The 19,684-nt window shown below is 43.8% G+C and overlaps 1 protein-coding gene across 4 annotated transcripts in view; it reads left to right on the top strand.

Annotated features, from left to right (window-relative positions):
- DOCK4 (dedicator of cytokinesis 4) overlaps positions 1-19,684 on the top strand; it is a 368,315-nt gene that overhangs the window by 166,136 nt on the left and 182,495 nt on the right. For all 4 annotated transcript variants that reach the window (XM_033088115.1, XM_033088114.1, XM_033088112.1 and 1 more), the window contains exons 5-8: positions 717-813; positions 5,642-5,790; positions 8,797-8,881; positions 15,850-16,001. In XM_033088115.1, the coding sequence (XP_032944006.1) occupies positions 717-813; positions 5,642-5,790; positions 8,797-8,881; positions 15,850-16,001 (483 nt within the window). The remainder of the gene's footprint in view (positions 1-716; positions 814-5,641; positions 5,791-8,796; positions 8,882-15,849; positions 16,002-19,684) is intronic.

The following is a 19,684-nucleotide window of genomic DNA, read 5'->3' on the forward strand; positions in this document are numbered from 1 at the left end:
TTTCCAAGTATAATTTCTGATTTATAGAGAAGAAATAGGAAGAATATATCACCCTAATCGTGAAGAGGAACATTTTACAGTGAATGTTCAAATATTGGTGATATCTTCAGCCTTTAATAAGTGCTGCAATGTGTGATAAGATGACTAATAGTACAAGTCATTTTTCACAGCCCCGTGTACAAACACGAAAGATGAAGTGATAATGAAATGGAGTGACTGTTATCAGTACCTGGTGTCTAGTTACTCATTACACTGAGTCAGTTTGGATGTTTGCAGGCACCACTCCTGAGCATTGAACCAAGCCCGTCACTCGCTTTGAATTCTGTGGTTGTGGAGCTTGGAAAGCAAATGCATCTCCCAGTTTATGGGAACCTGTGACCTCATGTCACAGATGGGAGTTTCGGGGCTTGGAGAGGTTAAATGAGTAGCTGTTTCGTGGCCCCTCCGTGGCTGGTGCAGAACTCTTCTGATGCTGTTGCTTTTCCGCCGTACTCCTCAAACTCCACCTGGAGGACGTGGCTGGTCACTTGGGGGATTGTACTGTCATAACCCACATAGCATTCCTCAGACCAGCTTATACTCAGATCCTTGTTACTGTCTGCGGAACCAACAATAGCGAGGAGGCTTCCTTTATTAGTTTATCTTTTAGCCTTTAAAAAGAAAATGGTTGTCCATGATATTTGCATACATGCTTGGTTTTTCTTTTAATTTCACAGACAATTTGAAATGGTTATTCCCACTGAAGACTCTGTTATCACAGAAATGACATCAACACTAAGAGACTGGGGTACCATGTGGAAACAACTCTATGTGGTAAGTCACTTTTTAATGGCATAATTCTTGGGGATAGAGAATTGTTCTAAGAAACAATTTTAAGAACAAGGTGAAGCATCGACTAATATTTGAGATGCTGCCCTAAGTCCCCAGTGCTCCTCGTAGATTTCATAAATTCTTTTTCATGGCTGTTGGCATAGAAGAGGTCAATTTTCTGGCATCTAATAAAATAGGATGGTTTACATGGAGCTAGTTTTAAGCTTTCTGAAAATTTTTAACTTTCAGGGAGAAATAACCTAACTTATTTTCAATATAATTTTCATGTCAGTGGTTATTTTATTTTAATTTTCTATAAATGGTCACATATATTGAAAATGGTAGATTACGTCCCAGAATCCATGAGAATATTCTAAATATACAAGAAAAATGTTTCTTGAATAAAAAGGGGGGGTCAATGTTTGGAGGGTATGTATATATGTACTTATTTACTTAAAACTAATTACATTTGTTGAGAGCCTACGATGGGGGAAGTACTCTGTCTATGTGTAGTATTTGATCTGATCCTTAGAACCACTGAAGAAAGTAGTGACTGTGATTATCCCCAGCTCGCCAATGAGGAAAATGAGGCAGAGTTGTTAGAGAGTGGCTGAGCCAGGATTCGGCCTGAGTAACCCCCTCTCTGAACCACTGTATCTGCAGAAATCTGGGAGTGGTGAAATTTGGGGGAAGATGACACTGTTTCTTCTTTTATTTTCAAAGAACTGAATAGAACAGCTTAATCATTTGAAGGGATGCACTCAAAATACAAAGGTGTCCTGATCCTGACAAGATGATTTGAAAAGCCCGTCAAAGAGTTAGTCCAAATTAAGGGAGGGACACGGGCACAGAATGATAGTTTTTATTGTTTGTTAAAGATAGAATGCACTAGGATAGTTCACTAAGCAAGACAGTGTTGGGAAGTCACTCATAGAAACCCTTTTGAATTTGGAGTAATCTGGCCAGGCCCTGGTGGCTTTAGGACTCACTGGTGAAATCCACAGGACAATCAGAGATGAAATGCCAGAGCCTAAGCTTTGCCGGGATGAGGCAAAGTCGCGGTAGCTGACCTCGAGGGGTCTGTGTTGGCAGACGACAAAGGAAAGGCAGGTCCCCTTTGAGATTTAAAAAAAAAAAAAATGTTGGCAAGACTATAAAATCCAAGTATTATTTCACTTAAAATAACATTGTGCATGACACTAACGTGGAAAATGAAACTGTTTGAAATGTTCAAATCACTGCCTCCTAAATATCCAACATAAGAGCTGTAAAAACAGTGACAGTGGACGTTTCACCATCAGTTGGGCTGTAGCACCAGCCTCTTCCTTTTATGTAGCTGCTTTTGGGGAACAAAGTCCAATTTCCTCTTGATTCTTGCCTTGTCTCACTATTTTCACCTGCTTTTGCGTTTCCGTGCATCTATTTTGGGGACATACTAGAATTGCCTTGAAACTGTTGTACCTGTCGGAGTAACCTCCTCTCCGCATCCTCTCCTGAGAAGCGGACACAGAGTGATTTAAGGGTTTCCCTGGATACTGGAACAAATACAAAGTTTTTTGACTGGGAACAAATACAAAGTGTATATTTTGTATTTGGACATAAAAAATCTGGACATAGCAGATTTTTGACCTTGGGAATGAGGCTGATTTGGCTACGTTGGACCTTTCGGGTTCTCTCTTCCAGATAGAAATGTTTTGTGGCAAGTGTGTTGGTTCAAGTTCATCACCCTTGACTGTATTGGGTTACTTGTCAGTGTTCTTTTGCAGTAGTTTCAAGGCTCCCAGCTTCTCCGATGGAAGACGTTTGATGAGGGCAATTACACGTTGTAAACTGTAAACAGTAAGTGAGAGAGATATACTTGGCAGAGGTAGAATATTTGTCATGGAAGCACATGGTAAATACTCGAGAAATGCTAGGTGCTCTTTTTAATAACACTCGTAAGAGCCTAAATAATGTTCTTTAAAATATCACTTAACAAAATATCAGTAGTAGAATCACAAAAAGTTTAGGAGAAATACAGCAGCCGTCTTTTACTGAGTACTTTTGGGGCAGCCCTTGGGTGGGGAGTTTTATCTCTGTTCCTTGGGGCTCTGCCAAGTAGTTCTTATTCTCAAATCTCATCAGAGAGCATCTGTCCAGGGTCCCATGCTCAGCAGTAAAGCCTGAGTCTAAATCTCATCTGTTGTTCCAAAACTTGTCCTGTTTTCATTTGGAGGCAAATGAAAACTTCCCCATTCTCTGAAACACTGAAGTACTCACAAGCAACTTTTTGCTACATTTCTGATTGATTACTGAGCATTCAGGTTTTGTTTTATTTAAAGTGTTTAATATTGTCCCCTACATTTTTTCACTGAACATTAAACCCAAAGCATTTGCCATATTCAGAATAGTCTTTATAACTATCCAGTTTTTAAAATCCAGGTTTTAAAGAAGCACCATTTGACGACTAGTTATCAAAGCAGATGTGTGTGGTTTTCATGGAAAGGTTTTCTGGTCAGGGCTGTAGCGTGTCAGTGTTCCTACCGCCCCTTTCTTAAAGGGAAAGCTGACCTGCTGGTTTTCGTTCTCATGAAGGATCCAGCTCCCTTCTCATCTGAGCGTTCTCTTAAGTACTAGAAGTGCTGTCATTAGGAAGCCAGGCCCGTCCCACTGGACAGCTGCCCAATGCCTGCCCCCACGGCAGCACACGTGACTTTCAGTAGGACAGTCGGTGCAGGAGGGAGCTGGCTCTCTCCCCTTTGCTGCTTGAGATTTGACTTATTTTATATTTTCCTTGTCATATGTCTTTGACTTGGGTGGACCTTTTCTCCTGACCATAGACGTTCTCCAGTTTTTCTTGCTCTTCCCTGCTTATTCTTTTATGTGACCTAAGCAGGACCCACCTCTCAGGATCCAACTCCTATATATCAAGGTCTTCCTTTTTCCCTTCCTTCCTCCTTCCTTCCCTTTCTCCCTCCCTTCTTTCCTTCCTTCCTTCCTTCTTCTTCCCTCCTTCCTCCTTCCCTCCCCCATCCTCCCTTCACCCCTCCCCTCTGCCTCCCCTTTTCCCCCCCAGCTGCCGGTGCCCCCGCACACGGCCCATGTGGTGGGGTGCTCACTGCTAGGCCGGGAGCACAGACTGAGCTGTGAATTACGAGAGCACTGCATTACGGTGCCGTTGTAATAACTCCTAAGGGAGGCCCTGCCATGAGCAGGAGTGAGGAGTAATGAGGAGCTGGCTCCGTGGAGCACTTACGAGTTGAGCAGAGTGAGGTGATTTGTATCTCGGGCTCAGGGGTGGCGTCACGGACAACGCTTCTTGTTCAGCTGCCACACTTGTCTAACCTGCACTGTACATGGAAACACTTCCAGTTATCAAGCTCTGATAAGGCAGAGGACCCGTCACTACTTTTTAGAATAAAAACTATGTTATGACTGAACGTCTGGCCCGTCACACAGAATTCGGGTTTCCTCGCATCTTATCGCCATGGAGGACTTGAAATGCATGGGACTCTCAGCATCTCGTCCCACTAATCACTAGCATACTAATACTTCTTGTAGAAAGTGAAACCATAGCTTTTGATTAAGACAGAGGAAGGGTAATTACTTCTAAAGGGTTTACCCTAAGTGTCTCTGGGTAAGAGGTGTATATACTTACGTTTTGGTAAAGACAGTATTTGTAGGGGCTTATCCTGGGCCAAGCTCATAAAAAAAAAAACAGTGTTAGTAACAACTAGCTGGTACTTTCCTGCTCTTTCTTCCGGGCCAAGCATTATTCTCAGCGTTTTAGTATGTTAACTTATTAATCCTCACAGCTTGGTAGGTAGTCTGCAGGTGAGAAAATAAGCACAAGGAGGTTAATCCATCACCACAGGTTTTTCTCAGCCAGTAAATGGCAACATTGGAATGCCCATCCGGGCACTTTGGCTTCTGAGTCCACATGCTCCATCCGTGCGTCTACGGTTCTCTTCACAAACGTTATCTCAAAGCCATAAAACAACCTGACAGGAAGGTAGCACTCCCTGTTTCACAGGTGACACAACTCATACTCAAAGCCTCTAGAACAAGTAAGTGGCACAATCAGGATTTGAAGCCAGGAGTTGGGCCCATCTTCTTTCCACTAGGCCCCCGTGCTGGATGAATTTCCTAGGCGAGCACCTTGAATCTCTGTGCATGTTTCATAAGGAAGGAAGAAAACACCATTTTTTAAAGGTCTAAATCCTGACCAAATAATAGGAGGGAAATCCATCAGTGAAAGAGTTTGTGTGAGCTCTCTGTGTGCCCAGCTTCCGATGGGAAAGACAATAAAGCACTAAGACCAACCTGCAAGAAATAACTGTAAGGAATGTTTTCCATTGAACTGGCTTTAGTTGCCTGCAGCCTTGGTCCGGTGAAGGGAGAAAAGGAAGTCAGCAAGAGTGGTCACAGAAGGTTCCCCGACAGAGGTGGGGGTCAGGCAGAGCCGTGAGGGGCAGTACCATTCAGATAGAGCTGAAGAAAGGAGGCTTGGAGGGGGAGAGAGAGGCAGAGCACAGACAGCCCACAGACCCGGCCGAGCTCCCGGTGTGGTGGCACCGTGGGGACACTGGGCCACGGTGTCTGTGCTGGTGAGTCTGAGCAGAGAGTCGGTTCCTGGACAGAAGAGCAGCCTTGTGAACCTGGGGGAGAGCCTCGAGGGCAGCGAGTGTGTTCACCGACAGAGGGGAAAGTTAGTGTGTCAGCGAAGAATCTGTCCCCAGAGTGGCAAGCACACAGAGGGTGACCTGGACGTGCCCCTCCCTCTCCTCTGGGGTTTCCCCACAGCTCAGTACGGGGACTGACTACTGAGTCTCCCCGTTTGCGTGTTTCCTAGAGGAACGAAGGCGACCTCTTCCACCGGCTGTGGCACATCATGAACGAAATCCTGGATCTGCGACGGCAGGTGCTGGTGGGCCACCTGACTCACGACCGGATGAAGGACGTGAAGCGCCACATCACCGCCCGCCTCGACTGGGGCAATGAGTGAGTACCGGCCACCGTCGGGGCCGTCCCGGGGCGGCGGCACATGGCAGAAGTGGCATAGGCATGGCCCAGTCTGTGATGTTATCTCCAGAAGACACCATGCTAGCACTTCTCGTTGTCCCCTTCTGGGGATTTAGTGCAAATCGTCACTGCTGGAGCCGAGAATCCCGGATGGGGCTGGTGTGGGCCCCGGGGGGTGTTTGCTCGCTAGTGTCTTGTGGCCTGATGAGTGCACGTGCTCACAGACCATGAAATGGTCACGGCATCAGTTGGACGTGGCTTCTGCTCACACAGGTCCTGCTTTCAAACAGGCTTCAGCTTTGGCACGTGTGCTTCCTTTTAACCTCCCCCCTTCACGTCGTGGTCATAGGTCACTGGTGTACCCCAGAGGGCGTCACTGTGCCAACAGCTCCTGGTGAGAGTCTCAGGACAGGTGCTTCGGGGGGCCTTTCTTACTGTCAGGACCTCCTGTACACATCTGTTAGCCGACCTGAGGAGCTGCTTGGCCGAACTCAGTGAAAAGCTGCTCTTGACCACCATTTATTTTTAAATAAAACTGGAAGCGACAAAAGTGACAGCCAAGCAGACTAAATAGTCAATCTAGTCACTTAAAGCTCTGATCAAGGCTGATCGTGTACTGACTCTGATGGTTAATGTGTGGGTGACAAATTAGAATGAGCTGGCTTTCATTGTTATCCTAAGCTTGTCTGGGCTGATGTCCAAGGACGTTAAAAGCACGCCCGCTCCAGAACCTCTGCAGCCGCACTGGTGTCCATCACTGCCCTTCACCCAGATCCTCTTCCTTTTGCCACAAGGCTGATGTTTGAATTTCCAGAGTCAAATTTTCAAAGAAGGAATCTCATTGAGACCCAATACGTGTTATTCCTGTTTAGACTCAGCATGTTACACCGGCCGCTCATAAGCTGCTGATCAGTCCTTGGATTCATTGTCCTTAGGTCAGGTGTGTACCTGCAGGCCAGTCAGGTGTGACTCTGGAAGGGGAGATGGTCAGGTGACTAGACTGTGAGCGGTCCCCAGCCCTCCCAGCAGTTTCTCATAGAAGGAGCTCTGGGTAAGGTAGGTGCCACGATTCATGTGTAGTGGGTTATATGTCCTTTCTCTTTGCTGGATTTCTCTCCTCAGCAATACTGAACCAGGGTCAGGTTATGTCATACATTGTAGTCCAGTGGTTTCTCTCGGGAGGTGATGGAGAATGGGGAACAGATGCCGTCAGAATCCCTGGGGAAGTGGAGCCAGGGATTGCAGTAGTCAGCTTGGGCTGCCGTAAGAAATACCACAGACTAGGTGGATTAAACTACAGACGTTTATTTTATCCCCGTTCTAGAGGCCAGACGTCCAGGATCAAGGTGCCGGCCAATTTTGTTGCTGGTGAGGTCTCTCTTGTTGGCTTGCAGGCGGCCACCTTCTCACTGTCCTCACCCGGCCTCTCTGTGCTCACATGGAGAGGAGAAATCCCGGCATCTCTTGCTCTTGTTAGGACACCAGTCCTGTCGGATTAGGGCCATAGCCTCACGACCCCATTTAACCTTTACGACCTCCATATGGACCCCCTCTCCAAATGCAGTAATATTGAGGTTAGGGCTTCAGCATATAAATTTTGGGAGGATATAATTCAGTCCATCACAGGGGCACATGGGTATTTGCAAAACAAATCACAGTGCTTGTTGTGATATGAAAGTTCAACAAAAATGAAATAATGGGGGTGTGATTTTTTTTTTAAGGTTCCCAAACAGAAACATAATTAAAGAAAATTGAGAGACTATTTTAGTACCTGGAAGACAGCGCCTACCATCAAGAAGGTCACAGTGTTCCAATCTTCTTAAGAACAAACATTCCCCAGGGTTGCTGGGGAAATGCCTGGCTTGACATTAGTGCTGAATTAATAAATTCTACTTAGGAAACCTTTAACGAGGGCATAGAATTTCAGGTTTTTTAAGAAAATACAAAAGTAAGAAAGCGGTGGTTGTATAATTGGAAGTGCAATCAATGCAGGAAGGCATTCCATGCTAGAGAGTTATGATGTTGAAGGGATGCAGAATAAATGACCCTCAGAGAACTAAGTCTGAGACCTGGAGTGTGGTAAATGAGGGCAGTCTGGTAGAGAGGCGGTATCTTGGCCTTGACCCTGGGGCATTGGAAAGGCATCACGAAGCCTTTGGGGTGGTCGAGGGTGGTTAAGGAGATGAATAAAATTATATGGCATTGACAGCAGTGGAGTAACGTGGGTGTCTGTTACGAAGGTCACGGAGGGAAACTGGCAGGGTTGTCCTCTTTTCCTCTGTCCCTGGTAAGACATTGCAAATCAGTTCCTCTGAGCTTGGAGACAGCCTTAGGATACTTCTCAGCACAGCAAGCCACATGTCGGCTGCCATGAAACCTGACCATTTTGCCACCCCAGACCTAGAACTGTGCTGCCCCAGCTTCTTTCCGCTGCCTTTCCTGCGTCTCTCCTAACGTTGGACCCCAGAACTTGCCATGAACGAATGACAACCATGTACATGTTGCCGACAATTCTCGTTAGAAATGAGTTAGCTCTGGACATAACTAGGTATTTTGGTACCAGGTCAAATCCTAAAGGCCAAACTTCCTTCTCTGCAACTCCAAGTTCTAGAACAAAATTATGTCCAACTCTAATTTCCAGCCCCGTCCAGTGTGGGAGGGTTTCTGTGGGAATAGTCTGTAGGGTGCTAAAGGCTTCTTACCATATAACACCAAGGCCCCCATTGGCAGGAGCTCTCCACGGAGAGTGCCAGCCCATCCGCCCTGATTTTCCAGACCTTGTCGTCTCCTGTTTCTCAGCATATGCCCACGGTCCTGCTGAGTCATATTGGCTCCCCCCATTATGGTGACAAGTAATACAAGGTAAAAAATATGGGTGAGAAAAGCACAGTGGCTGATATAATTTCAAGGTGATACAGTAAAAAGTGATTAAATATACTCCAGAAAGATGACTTTTCTCCCCAACTTTTGCAATTTGTTTTCTAGACAACTGGGACTGGACCTGGTGCCCAGGAAAGAGTATGCAATGGTGGACCCAGAGGATGTCAGCGTCACTGAGCTCTACCGATTGGTGAGTACAGGAAACGGCGACTCAGCCTCACTGCTCATTTCAGTTTTGTGGTGTCCATGGCACTCTTCATACTTGCTTGATTTTGCAAGAACAGGATGTTCCAGAATACATTTGGAGCGAGGCAAGAGAATTGGGAGCTGAGGTGACCATGCCCTGAGTACGGAACTGAGACAATTTACCTGTCTCGGGACAACATGACGTTCCCCACTTAGCCCTCAACTCCCACGTCCCAGGAAGTAAATCCAAAGAAGTTTTAAGCACATTTGCCCAATCTTTGGACTTCTTGCCTCGTGTGGGGAAATGCTTACGAATCACGCAGATTTACCAGTTGGGTTTCAGGACAGTGCTGGGATGAATGGCCTCCAGTCCTTGCTCACCGACATGGGAGTCCCCTCCCGGCCCCGTCATCCTGCTGGTACAGACACCTGAAGGTGTCTGCTTCGTCTCCAAGCACTGGCCCTGCCCCCCACCCCGCCCAGCCTGTCCTTCCTAACTGCTGGAGCCTGGGAAATATCCTTAAATACTTGATCATGTCGCCCATCATGGCATCACCTGTGACTGTGTTTTTTTCTATTTACATGGTAGCTTCAAGTCCAATTGTTTGCTTGGCATCTAGGTTCCCCAAATCGGGTCCAATCTGCCTTGTATTCTTAATACTTGTATAAAATTTACCTAATCTCTTGATGTCAACTAAGCTCTCTTAAAACCCCAAATCAGACAAGAAGGTGGTTGGAAGGGCTTTCTAAAGCCACTCCCCCAGTGGGAATTTTACTCTGCTCTAGTTACCACTCCATCTTACCGTAATGTTCCTAGGAGGAACGTGTGTGGTAAGTAGTGGACTCCTTTTCAGAAGATCCTGCCTCTTTTGGGGTACCTTTCTAAGCCTACAGTGATTTTCCTAGACCAGTGGAATGTTCTTGAGCTGAGATTATTTGTATCTGAAAAACACTGGGGAAAATCATCAGTAAGTCCATCAGGGCTCTGTCTGATTTGGGGAAGCCATTCTTAGTACCACTTTCAGTGTTTTTCCTTAATCATTGATCTGTTCAGATTATCTACACCTCATTGTAGCTGTTGAAATAAATTCTGGTTTTGTGGAGGACCTCTTTACCCTGAGCTCCCGCAGAGGGTCGTTTCGTGCTGTGCGTCTCTATGGCGGCGGTGGTACTAGGCCAGTGTGTAGCATATCATGAGAACACGGTTAACGTCAGCTGCGGGGAGAAGGGAAGCAAGAGGATTCTGAGTTAAAGCCCTCACTGCTGTTTAGATTTTATAACAAATTAAACTTGTATATTTTATTTGTCAGTCACATCCTCTCATGGGACACCTTTATTGTTGAGTATCATATTTTGTCCCTCACTTTTTAAAAATCTCTCACTCAATTTGTAGTTTCTTTGCTTTGGAGGGGGCACTGTCTCTCATACTTCTTCTGTCATGCCCAGGTCATCCTTGATTGGTGCTTGGGGCTTAGTGAGCAGTCAGTGTTTTTGAGGTCATTCTAGTATTATGGGAAGACCATGGGGTTTAGATCCAAACAACAAGATTCGACTTCCATCTCTTCCTTTTACCAGAGCTGTGGTCTTGCACCTATTGCTTAATCTCTCAGAGCCTCAGTTTCTGCATCTGTGAAATGGGAAGATGATTCCTATCATGTTTTTTTATGGAGATTAAGAAATGCATATAGAATGCCTGTCCTTGACAGACGATGTTTACAAAGCACCTAAGCATTCATTCGATTTTCATTTCTTTCTCATCTTTATTTTATCTTTATCAGACAGGCAAGATGTCAAGAGTAATTGATACCTTGTATGCTAAATCTTAAGATTAGATTTGGCTGTATTCAGTGACATAAATAAATAATAGAAGCCTAGACGTGATAGAAATGTATTTCTCTCTCACACAATATGCACGTCCGGAGGCAGGAATTTCTGGACTTCTTTGTGGTTTCACGACATCAGAAGTCGATGAGTGGCTTCCATCATCAAGAATACTTCAAAGAACAACACAGCTGCAAGAGCCCTAGCCATTGCATCTGCTCTCCAGCAGTAGGAAGGAGAAAGCTCCTTCTCAGTTGATTCAACTAGTTTAAGGAACCTTCCTGGAGATTCCACATAACACTTGCTCTCTGTCTCATTGTCCAGGACACGGTCACATCCCCATGTGTAGGTAGGGATGTCACATACTTGATAAGCTACTATTCACGTCTGACACAAATACATGATCTTGACCTAGTCTCATTTTGTGTGCTGGTAATTTTATCTCTGTTCTTTTCACTTAATGTCATATCGGCGGTGGCAAATTGATGGCATCTTGCAACATTCCAATTTGTTAGTGGTGCTGGGAGTGCCACGTTGATAAGATGTGAGGGTCACCTCCGGGCTGTGATTGATTGGCAATGTCACTCTGGGTGGGAAAGGAGTACCGTTAATTTACAATGACTGCCCTGGGAGGTCTTTTTGTTTTGGGTTTTTGTTTTTGTTTTGTTTTGTTTTTTTAAGTATTTTATAGCTCAAATTCTAGTCTACAGTCTTCATTTTACAAATGGGGAAATAAAACATTGTGATTTTACATGAAAATTTAATTTCTCCCCAGTAATGGTTGCATTGTACTGTTTCTAAAGCAAAGAAAACAGCCCAAGGAAAACCCAGATGATTGTAAGTGTCAGAAGGACACGTTATCATCTTTAAGGTAGCTTCAAGTTCCCGTTTCTGTCCTGGCGTGGGGTATCAGCTTATCTGTAGCACTAGTTGTCTTCTCTGTTGACCTCCCCAGGCACCACCACCAATCCTTTCTTGGTGGGGTTTTGGCCATTTATTATCACTTGTGAATCAAGGACCACGGCGTGGAGGGAAAATGCCCCAACAGAGAATGTTTGATTAATTGCTGCCATGTCTCTTCTTTTCCTACATCTTCTGTGTGTCATATTCGCAACACAGTTAGCATCTCACTAAACCCATATTGCTTCATTTAAAAAACTAGTCTTGCTTTAGGGCTTGATGGCCTTGTTAGCAGGTCTTTCTCACCTAACTGTGTTCATCTAAGCAGTAAAAAGTGCAAAGCCTCACAGTGTTAACATACATCCATTTAGAAGGTTTGGTTTACTGTCAAAGGCCAGATTTCAATCCTTCTATGAATGAAACGAACCTTATTAGCTGGATTCTCTGGTTATTTGTGCATGCACAGTATATTCTTAGGAACCTTTATTGGTTTATAAGATCATGTTACCTGGTTGTTTTCTGATCCTTTGTGCGTAGAACACTGGTTTTCAGAAGAGGCAATCCCCGTGTCCCCCATTAGGGGATATTTGGCAACCTCTGAAAACACTTTGGGTTTTCACAGTTGTGGATGGTGCGGGGACAGGGCTGGGGTGAGAAGCTTCTGACATCTGGTGGGTAGAGGCCAGAGAAAGCTGCTGAACGTCCTACAAAGCCCAGGACAGCCCCCGCAAGAGACAAATATCCAGCCCAATCTGTCAGCAGTGTTCAAGTTGAAAGAGCCTGAGGGAAACGACTTACCCAGGAACTAATGCATATATGAAGATGAAATATTTGCATCATTCAAAAAATCTTTGGACTGAATCTGTTTATTTTCCTAAACAAAGGTCCAGCTGAACTGTAAGCACATTTATGTAGGTGCCTTTATAACGATAAATTATTTCGGAGATGGATTTTTGTCTGTATGTTAGCTCCCAAATTATAGCTCTTGAAGTGTGAGCATGCCTTTTGAATTTTGTTACTGTAGCAATATTTTCCCAGAGCTATTTTTGGCAGTTCCCCACAGTAGTGAACTACCAAGAGATGAGCAAGTCATTATAACCTGCTTAAGTCCAAGCCCTCCCCAGACCTGGAGGAATGGTGGGTGAGGGGAGAGCGTGTGCCTTGGGAGGACCCATGTCACAGGGACAGAGGGTGAAATCTGGCAGGCTTATTAGCAGCATGCATGCAAAGACCAGAGCCTCCAAGGCACTGATTATATAAAAGGTACAACGGTACATTTCCATTCAGCTGCGATTTGCATCTCTGCACATGCTGTCAGTCTGTGAGTCTCAACCCTCATTGCACTTCACGGTCACCTGGGGAGCTTTTAAAACGACCACTGTCTGGAGCCCTGTCCCCTGGAAATTCTCATTTAATTGTTGTGGGATAGGACCTGGTCATAAGTATTTTTTAAAAGCTCTCTTGGTGATTCTAAAGTGCAGCCAAGGTTGAGAACCACTGATCTGGATATATTGGATTCTTTGCATGAGTAAGGGAGCTAATTTTTCCCCTCAGTTTTTAGTGAATGTAACAGTTGATCTGGGAAATTGGCGATGTTTGATGTGAAGACCAGACACCTTTTTGACGTCCGTTCTTTTCATAAGGTTTGTATATTTGTTTCTCCAGCCTTAGCCTTTCGTAGGCATTCGTTTCTTCCTAGTAGTTTGTGCTTGTTACCCTGAACTTTTAAGTGAATCAGTAAATAAGTTGGCAGCTTCTGTGGAAAAACCAAACAAAACTTTTGTGAGTTAAAGAAATGTAGTTTTATGAATGTATTATATGATGCTACTTCTCCCCTGGTTAAGACTTTTAAAAGCACAAAATAGATCAACCTGCATAGAAAACGGTCAGAACTATTCTTTTTTCTATAGTTAGAATATTTTTCTGTAGGGACCTTTCCCTAGTAATTATGGCCAACATATAGCACAAGGATGAGTTCCATGTTAAAAGAAAAGGTACCTTCTCTCCACTTTTACAGAGAAGTGTCCAGATTACCTGTTAGATATACAGTTTAGTCAATTGCATTTCTTTAACCACTTTTTGAATAGTTCAAATTAAAAGATAAAAGCATGAAAAAAATCTGGTGATTTTTATCCTGTTGCATTTACAAGTGTAAATTTAGATGCCTTTTTTTTTTTTTTGGCCTTCATATAGTGGTCAGTCCGCAGTTATTGAACTGTACTTAGCAGCATAAAAAGCTGGCTGATGTAGAAATGGGGTTAAGGACCTCAACCCCAAGCGAAGGACATGACGTGTTGAGTGTGGAGTTAAAATCCCTGAGCTATTCTTTTTGTAACTGTCAAGTGAGTCAGAAGAGATGGCCTCATCGGGAGTCTCTGTTCTGAATGGTCTTGCACGATCTCATCGCCTGCCCTGTAAAATACACAGCCTTTGCCTAGCCTTACCCTTAATCCGCTACTCAAAGCCTGGTCTAACAACAGGCTGGACCGTGAACTGTTTGTAACTGGTCCACGCACAAGAAAGACGAGAAAATGTTTAGAAGCGTTTATAATGTTTATAACGTTTTGACATTACCATGACATTTTCACTATATATGGTGAAAGTATTGCTCTCCTAGTGGATTGGCGGTTGACACACCTGTCCTTTTGCTACAGGTAGTTTAAGAGGCAGTGTCCAGGGGATTCATGATTCCTGCTTACACTTTAGCTCTCGGCTACAGTGTCACTTTTCAGGAAGCCTTCTCTGACTGCCCAGAGACAGCTCAGGTCCCTTACAGAGTCTCATGGCAATCCTGTTCTTCCCTCTATTCATCACAACTGCAGTTATGTCCGTGTGTAACACGGACAACTTGTTGACATCTGCTCCCCTAGTAGATACGCTCCATGAAGGCGTAGGCTGTTAATGTTTTCACTCATCGTTGCATTCGTAGTGCTGATTGAATGACCGTCCCCGTGTTCTCCTCAGCTCTGGAACTTTGGGTGATACTTTTCCTCCCTCAATTTGTGGGGGAGCTCTTACCTCCGGTCCTGCCTCGCAGGTGTCACCTAGGCTGGCTGTGTTGAGGACAGAAGTGACAGATGGGTACGGATGCTCGTCCCAGCTTTGGCTACCTCACTGGCTTTCTGAGGTGGACCTCCCGAAAGGACCATGGCACGCTAGAAACATTTACTTGCTCTAGTCGTTGAATATCATTTGCCACTGCCTGTCTCAGAAAACTACTAGAATTGTACAATTAGTATACTTTAAGAAAACTTTCAATTATAGGAAATGAGAAGTCATAGCTGCATTGTTTAGCTACCATCAATGAAACGATCATTAGACTATAATTTAGTCTGACTTTTTAATGATGACTAATTTGTTCTCACCCCGGGAGTTGACAAGGAAACAGCAGAATGCTTTGAACTTCATGCTTTTTGAACCTACTGAGTTGGTATTCTTTTAACATTAATGATTAAAAAAACAAATTCTTAGAGCAAGATTCCTTGGTTTGCAAACCTCATAGTTTATTATTTTAGAAGTTGGGAGAAAATTTGGAATTTAACGTCAACTAGATACCAAATCCACAGCAAAAAAAAATTTACAGACGGTACTCGACTTACAATGGTTCGAATTAAGATTTTTTTCCCCCAAATTTTATGATGGTGTGAAAGCAGTATGCATTCAAAAGCAGTATGCATTCAGTAGAAACTGTGCTTGGAAATTTGAATTTTGATTTTTCCCCGGGGCTAGTGGTACAGGGTACATACTCTCTCGTGATGCTGGACAGCAGCCTGGAGCCGCAGCTCTCAGTCAGCCAGGCGACCATCAGGGTCAACAGCTGGTACCTCACAGTTTCCTGTGTCGCCAGCGTTTTGGGAATATTGTGTTTTGTGTTTTCACATCCCATCATGTCGATAAGACGCCCGTCTGTCTTTCTGCTTCTGGTGAGAAAAAGAGGAAGCGGAAGAAGGCAATGACTCTTGAGCTGAAACTCAAGATAATGGCCCAGCTGTGGGCTAATGGGAGAGTTCTGAGCCCGTGTAAGGTGGCCGGGCTGAGCTGTGATGTGAGGTAGGTCAGGTGTATTAAATGCATTTTGACTTACGGGACTTTGCACTTATGATGGGTGTGTCAGGACATATTCCTGTCTTAAGTCGAGCATCAGTGGAGCACAGGACGTCATGATCGCACCACAGCTCCCTAGTGTTTTGGGTTCCATTACTTTCTTCAGTCCATGCTGACCATGTTATTTTTGGGGGGGATGTTCTTCAGATGGAGCATCGACATCGCAAGAAAGACACCCCCATGCAGGCCAGCAGTCACCACCTGTTCGTGCAGATGAAGAGCCTCATGTGCTCTAACCTGGGAGAGGAGCTGGAGGTCATCTTCTCGCTCTTTGACAGTAAGGAGAATCGACCCATCAGGTAACTGCACGGGGGGGTGTGGCTTGGAGTTCTCAGTGTTGGAATCGTGGGTGTTTGTAATTGGCAAGCGTTAGACGATCTGACTGTGTGTCCACTTTCCTTCTGTCGGCCTCAAGTTTCTCGTCTGAGACCCCTGTGAGGTCTAAGCTTCCTGTCCTTCGGAGGCTTCCAGCAAAGTTAGATGGGAGGAGGCATGCAAAAGTTCTTTGAAAAACTCCAAAGGGCTGTAGAACTGAAACAATTATTAGGAAATGAAGGTGTGGCATTGATATCAGGTCTATTATTTGTTCAGTTACTTTGTATTGATAATTCAAGGGAGATATAATATCTCTAACATCTGAAGTTTGTTTGCTTATCACGGTCAACCCATTGTACTTTTCACATTTTCAGTAAACAGTTACATTATTCTTACCCCGTCTGGATCAAATGATATCAAGAGATGACTAAAATACTTTAAAGTTTCAGAGAGGTGAAATGATAAACAGTTTTCTCATGTATGTACACACATACATAGTTTTTTCCTTAGCACTTTGAGTCTTACCTGTAGCTGTTCTCGTATGACGAGCTTCTGATATTTATTAATAGGAAGTACTTACAGTGGATGTTTCTGTGCGCCTTAAACTTTTTCATATATTTGTTTTAAAGTTGAGCACAACACACACCATCTTTTACATTAAAATGTTTAAATTTAATTTAAATTGTATCATAGAAGTCACACATAATGACCCAATGGTACCATGCTTTAATAAAATACATATTAAAATAAATGCTGACAATTTTTAAGTAACACTGAGCCACATGTATTGTTTTAGAAACACAAACATAGTCTTGGAGTATTTCTTTTCTGGTAAAAAAAAAAAAGGTTTTTTTTCCCCATGGCAAATATGCATGAAGTTTATTTTTAATGAATTTATAGCCACGAAATCTTTGGAGAATTAATTTATGTTTATCATCACCTGTTGGTAAGTGTACTTTCTATTTCTTGACTGTGTCCTTAGAATTGAAGGGTGGGGTTTTGCGCAGCGAGGACAGAATTTACGAGGTGTGGAAATAACAATATTATATAGTTTCCGAATCTACTTTATACTGTTGGAGGAGCTGACTCCGAGTTAGACCACCGTTCCCGTTTTACAAATGAGCACTACTTACATAGGGAGGTAAAGGCCTGCAAAACCGATCTAAGTTATAGCTCAGCACTTGCTTTAGAAATGCGGGAGGTCATTTAGGGAGAATACCTGCTTACATAGGGAAGTGTGTCTTAGAGAGCTTGGCTTACAGGTAGTTCAGTTTGACCAAGAACTTCATAACAGTGTCTGCATGATACATGGTCTCTAACATTTAACAAACTATATGGATATAAAAGGAAGAAACAGTCACGCTTTTGCTCATTCCTGTGAAGCTAACACTTCTAGGAATACAAATACCCCGTTGTCACTAATGTTTACACTTCACTTATTTAGAAATATTAGCTTGTCTCTCAGTTTTGTCTTGTTATACACGTTTTCAAAATTTCTAAAACATTGTTTTTAGGTTTTGATCAGCAAAGTGCCCCTTGTTTTATTTCTCTTTCCTTGCTGAAAGTAGGGGGGGAAAGTGGGTTATTTTGGGTGCATGATCCCCAGAACATTATATGTATGGTCCCCAGGTTCAGGCTAGGAGCTAGACATTTTTACTGCTCTGTAACGTGGTTGGGCTCCCATATGTGCCTGCCTCCCTCTCGCTTACCCACTTTCCCTTTCCTCTTTTCCATTTCTCCCTCCCCCTACCTCTCCCTGCTGCAGCTCCATGGCCCTCCCCCTCCCTTTCCCGCTGTCACACACACATACCCCTCTGTGATCCCACCTGACGTGGAATGACCCTAGGAGAGACCAAGCCTGGATTTCCCTCCCCTGCTTCTACTGCCTCAGTTTGGCCCTAACACACGTTTCCCAGTGCGTAGTCACCGTAAAGGCCATTGGCAAAGGAATGCATAAGAATGAAAATACATGCTCACTAGGTGTTTGGAACCGTCTCAGGTTTATTTGCTTGACTTTCTGAAATCAAGGGGCAGCACAGCGATGGTTCTTTTAGGGAGTGTTTGGGACCTCACTATGCATAGCGTGGTTCAGACAGCCCAGGGCAGCAGCGAGCGGCTCCTACCTTTTGAAGAGGGAGTGGGCTGCACAGGTCTGCAGACCTGGCTTCATTCTTGCCTCTGCACTTGATTGCTGCTGCTTTGACCCTTCCCTTACTCCCTCTGGCTCTTCCTTCATCTCAAAACTGGTGACCAGTCTTGCTTCCTCTATTGCCCTTGGCATAGCTGACGAGGGTGAAGTATTTGCATCTTCTCAGGAGACTGTAAATGTAAGATGTAATTCTGAGGCATTGTTGTGTTTCTTCTGATGCCCACCCATGTGCCGTGTGGGATGTGTGGGTATGTTAAAATCATTGTGTATTTCTTTTTTGCATTTTTATTTTAGAGGACTTCATATATGTATATATATATATATATATATAGTGTCAGGAAGCCTCACTGCGTACCACCGCTTCCACTGTTATCAACTTGGGACTGACCTTTTTTGTTTTTTTCTTTAAATTAAAATGTATTGGGGTGACAATTGTTAGTAAGGTTACATAGATTTCAGGTGTACAATTCTATAATACATTATCTATATCTCACATTGTGTGTTCACCACCCAGAGTCAGTTCTCCTTCCATCACCATGTATTAGACCCATTTACCCTCATCTCCCACCCCCAACCCCCTGACCCTCTGGTAACCACTGAACTGTTGTCTGTGTCTATGAGTTTGTGTTCTTTCAGTTGTTTGTCTTGTTCTTTTGTTGTTTTCGGTTTATATACCATATATCAGTGAAATCATATGGTTCTCTGCTTTTTCTGTCTGACTTATTTCGCTTGGCATTATGATCTCAAGATCCACCCATGTTGTCACAAATGGTCCTATTTCATCCTTTCTTACTGTTGAATAGTATTCCATCGTGTATATGCCACAACTTCTTTATCCATTCATCTATCGAAGGACATTTTAGTTGTTTCCATGTCTCAGCCACCGTAAATAAAGCTCCAAATGAACATTGGAGCACACTTGTCTTTATGGATAGTGTTTTCAGATTTTTTTGGTAGATACCCAGGAGAGGGATTGCTGAGTCATATGGTGATTCTATTCATAATTTTTTGAGGAACCTCCACACTGCCTTCCATAACGGCTGCACCAGTCTGCATTCCCACCAACAGTGTATGAGGGTTCCTTTTTCTCCATAGCCTCTCCAACACTTGTTACTATTTGTCTTGTTGATGATAGCCATTCTGACTGGGGTGAGGTGATATCTCATTGTGGTTTTTATTTGCATTTCTCTGATGATTAATGATGTTGAGCATTTTTTCATAAGTTTATTTGCCATTTGTATGTCCTCTTTGACGAAATGTCTCTTCAGGTCCTCTGCCCATGTTTCAATTGGGTTGTTTGTTTTTTTGTTGTTGAGTTGCACGAGTTCCTTGTATATTTTGGATATTAGCCCCTTATCAGAAGCACTGTTTGCAAAAATCTCCTCCCATTCAGTTGGTTGCCTCTTTATTTTGTCGATGGTTCCTTTTGCTGCGCAGAAGCTTTTAAGTTTGATATAGTCCCATTCATTTATTTTAGCTTTTACTTCCCTTGCCTTTGGAGTCAAATTCATAAAATGC

This window comes from Rhinolophus ferrumequinum, chromosome 20, assembly GCF_004115265.2.
Source record: "Rhinolophus ferrumequinum isolate MPI-CBG mRhiFer1 chromosome 20, mRhiFer1_v1.p, whole genome shotgun sequence".
Taxonomy (NCBI): Eukaryota; Metazoa; Chordata; class Mammalia; order Chiroptera; family Rhinolophidae; genus Rhinolophus; species Rhinolophus ferrumequinum.